General features: G+C 50.8%; 1 protein-coding gene across 1 annotated transcript in view; it reads left to right on the top strand.

Moving 5' to 3' along the window:
- Positions 1 to 8,427, top strand: part of LOC311195817 (gamma-aminobutyric acid receptor subunit alpha-3-like) — a gene marked incomplete at both ends in the record, with an annotated part of 70,962 nt that extends 62,535 nt beyond the window's left edge. Inside the window, 2 exons of the mRNA XM_084269243.1 lie at positions 105 to 316; positions 8,098 to 8,427. Of these exons, the coding sequence (XP_084125369.1) occupies positions 105 to 316; positions 8,098 to 8,427 (542 nt within the window). The remainder of the gene's footprint in view (positions 1 to 104; positions 317 to 8,097) is intronic.
- Between the last annotated feature and the right edge of the window lie 6,434 nt (positions 8,428 to 14,861).

The raw sequence follows: 14,861 nt of genomic DNA, 5'->3' as shown, positions 1-14,861 counted from the left end.
TAAATTTACACGGTGGCAACGCCAACTGTGTGGTTTGAGTTACAACCGAGTGGGTGCGAGTGTGTGGTCTCACACCATCCTTGTCTCCTGCTGTGTTTCCACAGGTGTCACCACTGTCCTCACCATGACCACACTAAGCATCAGCGCAAGAAACTCGTTACCTAAAGTGGCGTACGCGACGGCCATGGACTGGTTCATAGCCGTCTGTTATGCCTTTGTGTTTTCTGCGCTGATCGAGTTTGCCACCGTCAACTACTTCACCAAGCGCAGCTGGGCTTGGGATGGCAAAAAGGTGCTGGAGGCCCAGGAGATGAAGGTCAGACCCACGGCCAAGGCTGGGGAGGAGGGGAAAGTGAAGAAACGCTGCACGAGAGAGCTGCGCTGGGGCCAGGAGTGGGTAACATGCAGCCCCGCGTCACTCCGGGAGGCTGGATGCTACTTACTGGGTCCCCAGCTTAGGTCTCAACTGGAGCGGTTCTTGAGGGTTGAGGGAGGGGGGAAGGGTTTGGAGGGCTGGTCGCTGTGCTTAGCTGGAGAAAAACAAGGCATGACTGCTCACTTCTCCCTCCATCCTTCTGCATGAAAGTGGAACCAGGAAATTCTGCATGTTTTGTCTTGCCCCGCTGGTGGTCTCCTCTCTCCTTCTCCCTCCATCCCATAAACGCTCTGGTCCATGTTGGTAGCATGCCACACAAACCCAAATATGCTATCAGATGCCAGCCTCACCAATGGAGATGGTCCCACTCTGCTGTGGCCCCTGCAGCTGCTGTCCCTGACTGTAGGTCTCCCCTGGCACGGGCAAGCATGACGCAGTGATGAGAAGGTCTGACTGCTGCCAGCAGCTGCTTGCTTTGTAAGCTCAGGCAAAGAGGGTGGGAGGAAAGCAAGCAATCAGAACGGCAACTGGCAGAAAATTAGTGCCTGGCATCACCCGTGTTTTCCCTCCTCGCTTGGGATCAGCTTCTCTGGCAGTTTCCTTCCTGTAGCCACTGCTCCCCGTGCTCATGCCCCCTCCCTCCTAACTGATTTCATCTCAGCTGCACAGAGAAATTGCTTACTGTAGCATGCTGCTCCTTGTTTATATTTATTGAATCAATTTGAAAATCAGCTTTGTCCTTGTTCTTGGTACTGGAGCCTTTATATTTTTTCTCCTTTGCATTTTAATGTGTTGTTTAAAATTGTTGTGGGGCCGTAGGCAAATACCTGGTAGAATTGCAGTAACTTTTGGGAAGAGAACAGCCAGTCATCTCTCTGATATGGACGTCAAAGCAGGAGAGCAGAGACCTTGTGGAGAACCAGAGCCACCACTGGGTGTTGAATGCCTCTCTTGTGTTTCTTGGACTCTTTGTTTACTTTTGCAGCTGTGCTCTGAGCAACAGACTCATGGCAGAAATGCTCCAGAGGAGGCCATTTGATGGTCTTACATTGTGAACAGTAACACTAATCAGGCCTCTGGAGAGGAGAGAAGCCTTTCCTGGGTCATTGGCATGAGTGGAGTATCAGTACAGGTCCTGAAAGCAACTGTGTCCCTTGCAGGGATGGGAAAAACAGCACAAAGTCAGGATTCACACAGCCTTGAGCAATGATGTGAACTGGGCACAATCAAAAAAAGCAGAGAAGGCTCTAAAGCTTCATTTTGTCACAGAAGCAGCATGGTCCTTAGTTTATTCATTGATCCAGCACTGCAAGACCAACAGTGCTGAAACTATAGAGTAAGAGCATGTAGAAGGTTTGTCCATGTGGTAATCAAACAGGAAAACAGAGCGAGACCAGGACTGGTTCAGAGGGAGTGCCCGCCCTGAGTCTGCTGCAGCTGGTATAAGGCTGGAGAAGTGGGAAGGACTCCAAGTTTGTGGATACTTTACCAAGCTACCCATGACCTTTATCTTGGAAGGCTAACCCACTCCCCATCTCTGCAGCTCAGAGAACTTCCTGAAGAGTGGCAGGCTTTCAGGGAGCTTGGGAATACATTGTGTCACCACATTTGCTTTTCATCTTCATTCCGTTGAGCATTTCCAAGCAGCGAATTTGCTACGCAATGAAGGTGCCTCGTTGGCTCAGTTTCAGCCTTTAATTAGCTCTTCCTGGAACAATTGACAAGCCATGTGGCTGAAACCACAAAAGAAAGAAAAGAATAACTATTGGCATTTGAAAGTGTTTGTACCAGGAATAAAACTCCCAGTGACAAGCCCAGGCTAAGCTCTACTCTCTGGGGAAACTTCCCCCCAGCCAAAAAGAATGCTCTTTATTGATGGGATGGCAGGGTTCCTCATTCCAGGTTTGATTGTTTCTTTGCATGTACATGAAAAAAGAAGTCAATAGCCATCAGCCCTTCCCTCACCTCAAATGCAGGCAGCAGCAACGCTTCCCATCCCATTTGAAAGAAGTCACTACCTTGCAGAAGCTGCTGGCTGCTGACAGGCACGCCCAGCTTGTTCCCTCTCTCAGGGCTGGTTCCATTCTTTCTTTCTCCCCTTCATCCAACTCAGCAGTTTAGATGGGGATAGAGCAATGTTTTTCTTCAAGTAGAATCCAACATGATGAGCTGATCATTATGATGATGTTCTGGCTATAGACACAGTTGGGTTCTGGCTCTAGCTGGGTTCTGGTTCTAACTCTGCATGTTCTCTGCAGTTCTCCTATAATCTATCAACATAGTTGTCACCAAAAAGTCCCTTTAGCACAGATTTGGCTAATGTTTCTTGGACCCAAAGATTTCCAAAGCCTTTCCTGCCTACCACCAGTAGTTGCTCATTCTGGATGAAGGATTTCCTCTCTTTTTGTATGGAAGAGCAGCTGCAACCAGCCTAGAGGTGCAGATCAAATTGGAGAGAGGCATCTGGATCCAGTGTGGAAAGCTTGTTAGTAAAGATGATTTTTTAAAAGACGTAACCAGGAGGAAGGTGGGAGATGACAGTATTTGGGGTGGAGTGAGAAGCCAAGGTGATTGAAAGATGAGTGGTTTCAGCACCCAGCAAAGCAACTCCAATGTCCTCAAAATATCCGATTAAAAGGATCCACTGGAGGTCAGAAGGGCTGTGTCTGAACAGAGTGAGACCCATCCCTCCCGTCCATCTGTCCCATTCATCCCAAGCATAGGGTTGGCCATCTCTGGAGCCAACAAGGTCACTTCCTCAGTGACTGTTACAGTGAAGATCTGGAGAGACAACAAAACTTGTGAAGTCTGCAAGTTTATTTACCAGGGAGCCCCTTGCAAAAAAAATGTATTGTCAGATCCTCAGGGTGGAAGATGCTTTGGATCTTTGGAACATGCTTACTTCAACCTACTTCCATCTGCAACACCATGTCTTATCCATAAAACCTGACTTAGCTGTGCATCTGTGCTTGTGTGACATTGCCCTGAAATCCTGGATGGCAAGAAGCAGCAAAACCAATACAGGTTTCCTAGGGCTGTTAAAAATGGGTAGATGAGGAGCTTCAGGGAGATGGTTTAGTGGTTGCAGTGGTGTAGGGCTAATGATTGGACTTGATGATCTTGAAGGTCTTTTCCAACCTTGATGATTCTATGATTCTAGGTAGCTGCAGTCAGACACATGAAAACAAGGAAGATGTGTTGATCTTTCTCATCCTCAAGATGACAATTCTGCAGTGCATGGCAAGAAGGTTGGGTCCAGGCTTTGCATGCATTTTTCACATGTCTTTTCAGTAAGAGAAAGTCAACAAGAATCATCCTCCAAATCTCTCTGTTGATGTGATCATCATGTTTTTCTTTTTGGAAGCAGCAGGCATGCTCACAATTTGCACCAGGTGCCTTTTCCACTGACTGACTAAAGCCCAGCTTTTTGTCCAGGTCACTTGGGAACCATTCTTCTCTCTCCTTTGTTTCTTTCCAATGCTGGTATCTTTGTTTCAATCCCCTCCTTGTCAACAGAGAGGAACTAGAAGCAGCCTTGACAGGCCACCATTTTCAGCCAGTGTGAAGTCTTACAGACTCACAGAGTGGTTCATGGGGCACGAGACCCATCTCTTCCTTTTTTTCACCTCACTATAGTAAATATATTTTTTCTGGGACTTTGCTGCCCATGCTCTGCTGCCCATGTGTCTTTCTCCTACTGCACTGGCAATACCCTGTAGCTCTCTTCAGCACTGCAAGTGATTTATGTTCTCAGCATCTCCACTGGAGTCCACGTATCATTCTTCAGCATTTCACCATCTTTCTCTCAACACTACCTGGGTAGTGTATTTGGCTGATTATTGACTCTATCCAACCTCTGAGTCTTTGTCTGGTGATCCAGGGAGCATAAGAACATTGGGCTCAGTCCCACATAATCTGAATGAAGAGATGGGAGGGCTGAGTGATGCCAAAGGTTACACCAGCAGCTGACAGCAACCTGGCATTGACATAAGCTGCTTGTAATGCAAGATCACATTGTTCAGAGCCTTTGGCTCTGCTCACGGTACAGGTGTCTCAGTGTAGAACACTTTGCTGCTGTTCTCTGACAGGATCATATCTCTGGCACATTGCAGAGGGGAACTTTTGGCGTGGAGAAGGAGTGACAGCAGCTGAAACTGCAACTGCAGTAGCTGGGCTTTGAATTACAGGATACAGGCATGTCAGAGGCTGGAGTTGCTCAGAGGTCATTCATGTGACTTTTCTCTAGGATGGCAAGAGGCAGATACCTTGCACTTCTTGTTTAGAGGTTTAGCCATTAGCTCCTCCACAGAGGGGCTTGAAGACAAGAAGGTTTATCAAAAAAGCTATTATTTTCCAGTATGCCTGTCACTGAAGAAATTGTCAGACTGCAATATCCAGGGAATGTATTTATCTCTAGAGCAGCTTTCACAGCTTTTCCTCAGGAGAGCAGTGCAGGGACAGCTTTGTGCAGTGGCTCCCTGTGCCCGTACTGGGCTGTAAACACAGGAGTTGCTATGCAGCATAGATGTTTGGAATACAACAAGTTTTCAAAGGAAATGCAGGTTTCCTCCAGTTTTCCATTCCTTCCTTCTGTTTCAGTAGGACATGGAACTCCTCACAGATAAAGGTGCAGGGGAAAGGCTGGGGACTACTTGGCAGCTGACAGCAGTAAGCACATCTTGCTTTGCTTGATTGTCAAAACCTTGCCCAAAACACACATTTATAAAGCACAGACCAGCAAACTTCAGGCTAAAGTGTTTCTTCTGACATCTGAGGAGCAGGGCACATAGGGAACATGCACATGTGTGCCTTGGTGCAGGCACTGGGAGCTTCCCAAAGGTGACCTAGGTCCCCAGCTCCAACCGGGCCAGAAGGCTCCACAGGCAGCTGGAGGATGGCCCTGGCTGCTGGCTCCCCAGCCTCCCCACTGCCTGAACAGTCTCATCTGAGGTCTGGAGAAGCCCAGGTTGATGTTTGGGGACTCTGGATCACACCAATAGGAGCTGTCACTCGCTGTGACCAGCCACAGCGTGCACACTTGCCTGACTTTACTCCATCTCAGGCTGCTGTTGCCTTGGCCAGGCAAGACTGATCCACTTCCCAAGCTCCAGGACAGACTAGTTCCAGGACCAGACTGCAAATGTCATGTCAGCTGTAGTCATCTTATTTCTGTACCAAATAACATGGCTGCTTAGTACTAAAATAATCACAGAATCATAGAATGGTCTGAGTTGGAAGGGACCCCAAGGATCACAGAGCTCCAACCCCCTGCCACAGGCAGGGACACCAACCTCCAGGCCTGGAGCTACACAGGATTGCCCAGGGCCCCATCCAACCTGGCCTTGAACACTTCCAGAGACCCACCACCTCTCTGGGCAGCCTGTTCCAGCATCTCACCACTCTGTAATGGCAGTGCACTTCAGACTGCATTCTGCAAACAACCATTTGTTTTTCATTTCATTACTGATTATTAATTATTTTATTGCCTCCTGTACCTGTCTTAATAAGTAATGATACTTAAGCGTATTTGAATGTTTTAGAAGGTGAAACATCCTTGGTTCTTTACTTGCTTCTTGCCAGCTCTTTGGCAGGAAAAGTTGACCTGCTGTGCAGGAGGTACAAGTTAAGGTGGCTCTTAGGATGTGCAAATCAGTCGTGCAGTTAAGTGTTAAAGATCATAACACCTTGTCCCCTGGAAGACTATGAACATTGTCTGATCAGTGGTTTAATCTGAAGACACCTAGGCCTCTTTTTAACAGCCAGTTAATGTCTGTAATTGCTGGCATTATTACAAGGCTGCAGGCCTGGCTATGATGTTATTGGACAAGGGTTTAAAGATTGCACAGAAGTCTGCTTTTAGTGTCCCTCTGGAAATCAACATGGAAAATTCATTTCCTGAGGTAACCAGAAATATCCCTGGTGATTGTGGACACATTTCAAATGGAAGTACAGCATGAAAGCTAAAGCCCTTGGAGGATCTCTGCAGAGCAGCCTGGGCAAATCTGGCCTTTCCAACTCCCAGTGCTACCCAGAGATGCTGCCTGGTACCATTTTCCAGGCCAGGGTGCCAAGATGGACAGGTCCTGCTGGCTGTACACTCTCTCCTTCTCCTGACAATCACATTGGACATGTTTCCCTCACACCTAATGCAAGACCATGCCAAGCACCTGTGGGAAATGCCTGGATGAGCCTTTCCTTGTCTTTCAGTTTCTTTTGAATAGAAAATGAGATCCAAAGTCACACCTCATTCTGAATTTAGGTATCAGATTCCCACCATGAGTCATTGCTGTGTCTAATGCTGGCTCTTGGTGTAATTGCAGTGGACACCTCATGGAGTACATGAGTGCTGAGACGTGTAGTGTGCCTGATGTCTGCATATGAGTAGATTTCATTCAGTGGGCTTCTCTTGGGAGCCCTGGATTGCTTTGTGGTCTACAGTGCAGTTGGTCACAGGTCTCTGACAGCAACAGGAAGATCCTCAGAGTGGGGGCAACACCTATCATGACTTCCTAGCTCCATCTTCCTGTCCACTCATCTTCATTAGCATCTGAACTATCTGTCTTCAGCATCTTCCATCATCCTTCAGTGCATCATGTCCGACACGTAAGTGCCTTTTTCCATTTGCTATGCAAGCTCTTGGTCCTTCAGCGTGGACAGCAGGGCTGTCTGGAGCACTGTGGGAGCTGTGCACTTACTTCCCTTGATTTGCAGGAACCCTTACATAAGAAGGCAAGATAAAAAGCTTCCCTCTGCCCTATAGAGCCATGTTGAGCAATTCTGAAATCCAGGGCTAGTGCAAATGCCTTCCATCTGTTCTGTATCTTACCTGGGTGGGCTATGAGGTCCTCTAAAGGGTCCCAGAGGCATTTTGGACATCATGATGTTAAATTGTCAGGTATTCCTGTGAAGTATTCCAGCCACTGAGGGCATGATTTGGCCTTGTAGTACAGTGCAAAAATATTGCAGTGCTGTCACCCACATTGTTAAAGCTACTGGCTTTCTGCTACAAAACCCCCCAAGGAACTATAATCCTGTGCGAGGTCTCCTCCTTTCACCTGACCCAGGAAGGAGGTCAGCAAAGCAGAGCAAGTTCTCCCCCCCAGGATGACCACACAGAGTGTCATTCTTTTCCCATGACTTCCTTCCTGCTTTGTATCTCCATGGCTGAACCTTACATGCAACAGAAAACACTGCCAGGTTGAGAGAGAAACCAAGGAGTCTGTATAGTTTGAGCCCACACTCGCTCATGCTGACCTGGCAACGTGCAACATAAACCTGGCAGCACTTGGCCAGTCAGGGAGTCATGCATCTGGGCAGCTACTGCTCAAGTGCAGCTGCACACACCTTTTTATACCACTACTCTGGCCTGAGAGCTGCAAGGAAGCTCCAAACCCAGCTATGGGGCTTCAGGTGTTTGACTTGCAGTAGGACCTGGCTGCCAGGTCAGGACCTCTGTGCTACATGCTGCTTGCCAGGCTTAGCACAGAGTAGCTGGTCCGCCCTAACCCAGCATGTCCTTACGGGCCAGCAGCCCTCAAGTGGCAGATGTGATGGGTTCTGGCCATCTTCTCACCACATCTTCCTTCCTTTCCATGATGTCTTCTCTCTCCTCTCAACCTTTTCCATCTTCTCATCTGGACAGGCGGGTCAGCTCAGAGGACAAAGCACTCTCCATGCAGTTACTTCATCTCTATTGTCTTTTTCTCTTCCACCTTCCCTAGAAAAAAGAGCCGGTGGCACTAGCGAAGAAAACCAACAACACCTACAACATTGTTGGCACCACGTATGCCCTCAACATTGCCAAGGACCCCGGCCTGCCCACCATTTCAAAGAGCGCTGCTGCCACTGCCACTGCCACCAACGTCCCCCCCAAGATTCCCCGCATAGAGGAGAAGCTCCCAGAGAGCAAGAAGACGTACAACAGCGTCAGCAAGGTAGACAAGATGTCCCGCATCGTCTTCCCCGTCCTCTTTGCCATTTTCAACTTAGTCTACTGGGCCACCTACGTCAATCGGGAGTCAGCGATCAAGGGAATGATCCCCAAACAATAAAGCTGGTCACACAAACGTTCCATCAGTAAGCACCATCCAGGCAGGAATTCTCCAGGGTTTTCTTCTTCCCTGTTTTGTTGAATTCTTACTCTTCATTTGAGATTATTATGGTTACTATGAGCTCGTTCTTTTATAACGTAAACGAAGCTGTGATTTTAATTTGAGCCCGTTTACTTCAGTTTCACTTTACTTTGTCTCTGATGATGAAAGGGAGGGGAAAAAAAAAGGATCATAACAAGTTGTGCCTCTAACTTTGTGAGTCTGATATTCCCCATCTGTCCCTGTGCTTCCATCTCTCCTCCTCCACCTCCTGCCGTTCCCACGGTCTGCATGCCACTGCCATTCCATGCATCACTCTGCTGGGGGCTGCCACTGTGGTCCTCACCTCTCCTCCCCTTCTGCAATGAACAGCCCTAGCATCGTGGATGCTCCTGTGGGCCTGGGCACAAGGATGCAGAGGCCTCCAGAGTTAGTCAGTCAGCCAGGCTGACTTCAGTGCCTGGCGCTTTATGCTTGGTGGTGCTCCCCGGGCTGTGGATGAGGTGAGCTGGTCCATTGAGGGAGCAGTGTGGCATGGGCCAGCTTGTACTCCAATGTCTGCTGGGGGTGAAACCACCATTGCTGTGGTCAGTGAAGCCCTTGCAGGGGTGGAGTGAGGTGGCAGCATCTTTTAGGTATCTACATCTATCTACAGAGGACTGCTGCTTCTCTGTCTTCACCAAACCCAGCCGCTGGTTCCCTTCGTGTCTCTCCCCAGACAATAACAGGTGAGAAAGGTCTTGTCTGTCTGCCATCATACATTCTTGGGGCAATTCATGGTAGAAGGTGGGGTGTTTCCTGCCAGAGAAATAATTTTTCTCAGGGTCAGTCAGGAATTCAAGTCAGGAGCACTATAATACCTTGGAGGAGATAGTACCCATGAGGTCATGTGCATTCAGCATCAGAGCTGGAAGCCAGAGAGTTTGTGTTCAGATGGGTGGTTTATCAGTTTCTCTTGGCTCCATCCACTTACTCTTCTTGGCATCTTCTCTCTCTCCCAGCCCCTTCCTCCAGCTCCCCATTCATCTTGCCTCTCAGGTAAGCCACACTGTCGGGGAGGAGCAGAGCCCCAGGAAGTCCAGCTCAGGGTGCACCCCTGCACTGGCGCACCAGAGCAGCAGTGATGTTGGTTCAGGCCAGCCAAGGTGCAGGCTGTCTCTTGTGGGACACAGGAGGGGCCACTCTGCCACCTGTGGGTGTGAATCAGGGACAATTGGTCCCCAAGTACCTCCCTGCTCCCGGTGAACAGATCCAGATGAGCATCCTCAGCACCATGGGAGAAGGGCAGAAAGAGCTCTTTGAAGCAGCAGGGTGATTCTGCTGTCCCAGAGAGCCCTGTGAGCCAGGTGCAAACCCACAAGGCTACTGAGATAAGACCCAACTCTAACACCTGCACACTTTTCCAAGGAAAGCCCTCCAGTGCCTCGGAGAGAGGCTTTTTCTCCCTTCCTGGCCATCACAGTCAAGGACCGAAACCAGCGGTTGTCCCGTTCCCAGCAGCAGCGTAAGATGGTGGCACCCAAGCCATTTGCCTCCCCTCCCCGGTGCCTGGACCCATGGACACACTGTCTGCTTCAAGGAAGGACATCCTGTGCTTGGTGAGTTCTCATCCCCAGCCCGTGGACAGCCTTGATCCTGCCCTGCTCCCAGGGTTAGGGGCACCCCATCTTTACGGGGCCTTTCTCTGCCCCTCTGGCTGCCCCCAGCGCGGTTCGGGTGCACGCAGCCAGGCCGAGAGCCGGCACCCCTACCAGTGATGTCTTCAGCACTGCTCTGAGCCGCTGTGCAGAGCTCAGTTTCCCCCTGCCTGTGCAGGAGCGGGGCTGAGCACAAGGCACAGGATTTGCCCCACCTGGAATATCCATGGGGATGGCAGGACAGAGCGGGGAAGGCCGGGGCATTTTGTCCTGCAAATGTGAGTGGCACCAGTGGGTGTCCTGCCCATCCCTCACCCACCTCGCTGGCTCAGCAGCAGTGCAGACACCCCTCTGCCCATGGCTGCATGAGGAGAGGCACTGGGGCTCAGTCCCCAGGGCGTTCAGGCCAGGAGCACACCCACACTAGCTGGCAGCATTGGGCAAGAGGTGGCAGCCTCCCCCCCAAGCTGATGTTAACTCTCTCTCCATCCTCCTCCACGGCATCCACACCCCAAACCCTCCCATGACATTTCTACAGTGCCTTTCACCCCCAAGGGCTCCCCACTGGATGGCAAAGCCCTGGAGCTCCCTGCCTTTGCACCCATCATGGGGTTGGAGGAGCAGAGGGAGGATGCACCATCCCCAGACCTTGTGACAGGCAGGGGGCACGTCCCAGCTGCTTTTGCACGTGGGGCACCCGGTTCCTCCTGCTGCAGCCACCCTGCTCCAACAGCCTGTCGACCCCAGCACTGCCCCACCCTTGTCACCACCATGGCCCCCACCCCGTGCTCCCTCCATGCCAGCACCATCCCCTCCAGCAGCAAGTGCCCTTGCTGCTCTCCCGCTCTCCAGGCTCTCTGGTGGGAAGAGCTGTTTGTTTTGGAAACTACTTGGATGTCATTTTCTTAAATAAGCTAGATGTAGTATGTCTCATAAACCATTCATGTCACAATAATTCTCAGGCCTCAGTGATTGGAGTAGGAACCCTATAAAGAGCAAAGTGAACACAATAAAATGGTAACAAAGGTTATATTGTGCTTATTAACAGAATTCCATCAAAGGGCAAGTTTAAATACAGGATCCAGTGACTTAGCTGACTTGAGCTGGCCTCAGTGCAGAGGTGGTCTCTTCTGCTAGCCTGGGCATTTCCCAAAATCCCCTCCACCCCAAAGGCCACACCATACCACACATCAGCTCACTATGCTCCTGTGTTGGTGCCTGCTTTGTAGAGCTCTCTCTAAGCTGTCAGGTCTTACTGCCAGCTTCTCAGCAGCCCGAGCACCCGTGGGCACTGCCTTTGCTGCCTGCCCAGGGCCACACACCCTTGAGGGGGATGCTCAAGGTGCCAGGCACAGCACCGGGGCAGCATCCGAGCCTTCCCCCTTCCTGCCAGTCGTCTGATCTGTCTCTGGGGTGAATCTCCTGCCTGTCTCTTCCCCTGGTCCTTCCCTCCCTGCGACACTGAGACTCTTGTCCCTCCCCAGGACCAGCCCACTTGATCTGGCTTAGCTGCTGACACCCATCTTCTGGCTCATCTTTGCTCATCCTGAGCCCAAAAACTTTGTGCTCTGCCTGATAAAAGGCTGCCTTCCTGGATCCACATCCACATGCCTTTGAAAGCCAAGTCTCTTCCCACCAAAGCCTGGCACCGGCGCTCAATCTTGCTGCCAGCTGGAAGCAGACGTGCCGGCATCCTTTGGTTAAAGACAACAAACCAAACAGGATTTGTAGTTTGGCTTCCAAGCAGGGAAGCATTTCGGGAAGATAGTTATAAATAAGTGGTTTAATATCTCCTGCCAGCAGACAGCACAGAGAAGATAATGTTCTTTTTTTTTTCCCCCTTAAATCTGACAGCGGCTCCAATCGGGATGTTTCCTTCCCAGCTAACGTGAGACTGCTGATGGGGGCTGCTTCTGAGGGCATGTGGGGCCACAGCTAGCCTAGCACCAGTTACTGGGATTCACTGCTTGCTCTGCTAGTATCTAAGGGCTGTGTTTTTATCTCTGGTCCCATATCAGAATAGCTCTGTGCTTGGCCATTATTATCCACAGCTGTACAGCGGGCACCTTGCTGCAAACCACTGTAGTCCAAAACTTGTTCTGGCAAGGCCCAAAGTCTCCCTGACTTGATGAGAGTGTCCCAGGCAGGAATGAAAGTCTTTGAGGGTGACAAAAATGACCTGTTCAGTCTGTGCTGCTGTTCTGTAGCTTGCCCCACCTGGGACACAGGCAGTGCAGCCCAAGCCTTCAGTGGCATTCCTCCTGAAAATGTCAGAGGGGTGTTTAGGTGCTGGCAGCTTGCCTCTTGCCCCCTCTGAAACTGCACATGGGCAAAAGCAGCGCAGCTTTTAGGAGCTCTGTGCCCCAGGGAGGCAGGGGAGGGTTCGGCTGACGTCCTCCAAGCATGCAAGGTAGGCAGCACATGGTGGCTGTAAGCACCGTGTTAGTGCTGTGAGCTTCCTGTGGGGTGACACGAGGGGGATGGGGGAGAAGTGGTCCCTCAGTGCCACCTGTTCGTCCAAAAGGCTCTGGAGTCATCCACATACAGCATCTCCAGGGCTTCTTGAACATCAGCAAGAAGGACTGTGACACCCAAGACGGAGCTTCCTGGTTCTTCATGAACAGAGCTCAACGTAACCAAAGCTGGCATCACCACTCCCTAGGCTTTACAGGAAAGTGATGGGGCCAACACAGCTCACCCCCATCCTGACCTCCACCAGCTCAGTGGCACTGGCAGGGTCCTGGTTTGTTTGCTGTAGGACATCCCCTGTGCAACCAGACTCTTGCTGTTACAAGACACAAGCCATGCATGCAAACCAGTCTGTTTCAGCAAGCCTAACCTATAGACATGAGGTGTGTTCATTTCTCATCTGCTGCTTTGATTTCTTCTGTCCCTATCTTGGATTCCTTTCAGTCTCTTGGGGAGGGTTTTGGGGCTGCATCACATACCAGGAAGGGATTTCTCTTGCTCCACATCACCTCGCATGGGAAGACCCTATGTTGTTCTAAGAACCTCTCTGAGACCTTCAGAAACCTGGAGCCATTGCCTCTCCCACAGGGTGCTGGAGATATGGCCTCTGTGCAGGGCTCTTTGCAGCTGCTGGGGGAACAGAGACGTTAAACACACACTGTTGTTAAAGGAAGGATCACTGCCAAAGGCAAGGGGCTGTTGATGAGAGGTACCACGCTCTCCAAGCCTGTCAGGGTTTACCACAAGCAGGAGAGGACCACGCAGCTCCTGTTGGGCTCACTTGGGGAAGAGTTTGGCAGGAGCTTACTAGTACCCTCTTCCAGAGCTGCCGTGGGATTGGACAGCATGCAGCATCAAGCCTGCTCTCCCTCCAGGCCCTCTTCCCCAAATTCTGTGCCTCTCTGGGGCTAGGCTTTACCCCACCTCATAAAATATCTCTGTGGGCTTTGCAGCCTGGGGAGAAACAGCATCTCCCCAACTCCTGGGTGGCTGCTGGGGCTGGGGAGGGCACAGCCAGGGTGAGAGGCACGTCTGTGATGACATAAACGCTCTATTAATGTCAAAGTAGGGAGGAAAAAACCACCCCAGCCCAACCAGTTCAGCAATCCTCTCTCCACATCAAGCTAAACTACTCCTGGAGGCATTCCTGGCAAGAGGCCACAGCACAGATGAAATTGATGGCTTCCAGGTAGGAATATTTGCTGTTTGACCTTGCTGCTGTTCAGTCAGCCGAAGGTTCTTACCCATCCATAGATGCCTGTGTGCATGTGTTTATTTATGCTCACCAACTCTTTATATCTAAAAGCAAAACCTCTTTTCAAAGCAGAAAATGACCACTTCCAGGTGTTTTGCTGCCCTCTTGTTCTCTTTGTTAAATCTTCTGGAAGGAGGTGTGTCCCTCTGCTTGTCCTCAGATGGCTTTGGGAAGCACAGGGAACAGGGGGAATAAGGGAGAAGAGCCTCTCTCCAGCTTGCTGCCTGGTCCAAGGGCACTGCTGGCAGCACTGCCCAGCACCTCTCAGGAAGACTTAGTCCTTGGTGTCACACCTTCTCCACAACAGCCATTGTCCTGCCCTGGACACCGGGATGTTTCCGGGAAGGCAACATGGCTTTTCAACAGTAGAATGGCACAAGCAGCTAGTGCTCACCCCGTAGCACAACCTGGGAAGATGGAGCTGAGTGCTGCAAAGGGGTGTGAGGGCTCTGTCCTGAGCCTGCTTCAGAAGGGAAGGCGAAGCCTGGTGGATCCACTCCAGCTGTTCCTGGCCAGAGGAACACCACAGGTAGGGGCTCCACTTCAGCTTGTACTTTCATGCAAAGTGAAGTGCCAGCACTTGACCCCTGCTTGGTCCTCACCCAGGTGGGATGTGTGGATAGGTGACTGTGGGCTAACTGTGGGAGGGATCAGCCTTTGCTGCTGCTGTGTCCTGGACCCGCACCTGATCCCACCTCAGCAACAAAGGCAGATGCTGCGTGGCCCATGAGTGGTGGGTCTGTGGTAAGTGAGCAGTATGCAGCCCCCAGCAATGGTACCCAGCATCAGGTCTTTTAACATCACCCCTTAGTCCCCACTGTCTTAGGAGGAACGTTTCCTCATAGCAAACTGCACTCTTGGCTTCTACATTCCCTGCTTTGCCGCTGGAGAAAGGCTCTGGTGGTCAGTGGCGATGGACACTGTGTGGTGTCCCAGCCGTGAGAATGAAGGGGTCACCACTCAGAACCAAACAAAGCTGGTTCTCTGTCTGGGTTCTTGTATTAGTCCCACTGTTTGACTGTCATCCTTCAGCA

This window comes from Gallinula chloropus (genome assembly GCF_964237585.1).
Source record: "Gallinula chloropus genome assembly, chromosome: 11".
NCBI lineage: Eukaryota > Metazoa > Chordata > Aves > Gruiformes > Rallidae > Gallinula > Gallinula chloropus.
The sequence above is the reverse complement of the archived record's forward strand: the minus strand, read 5'-3'. Positions and strand labels throughout refer to the sequence as shown.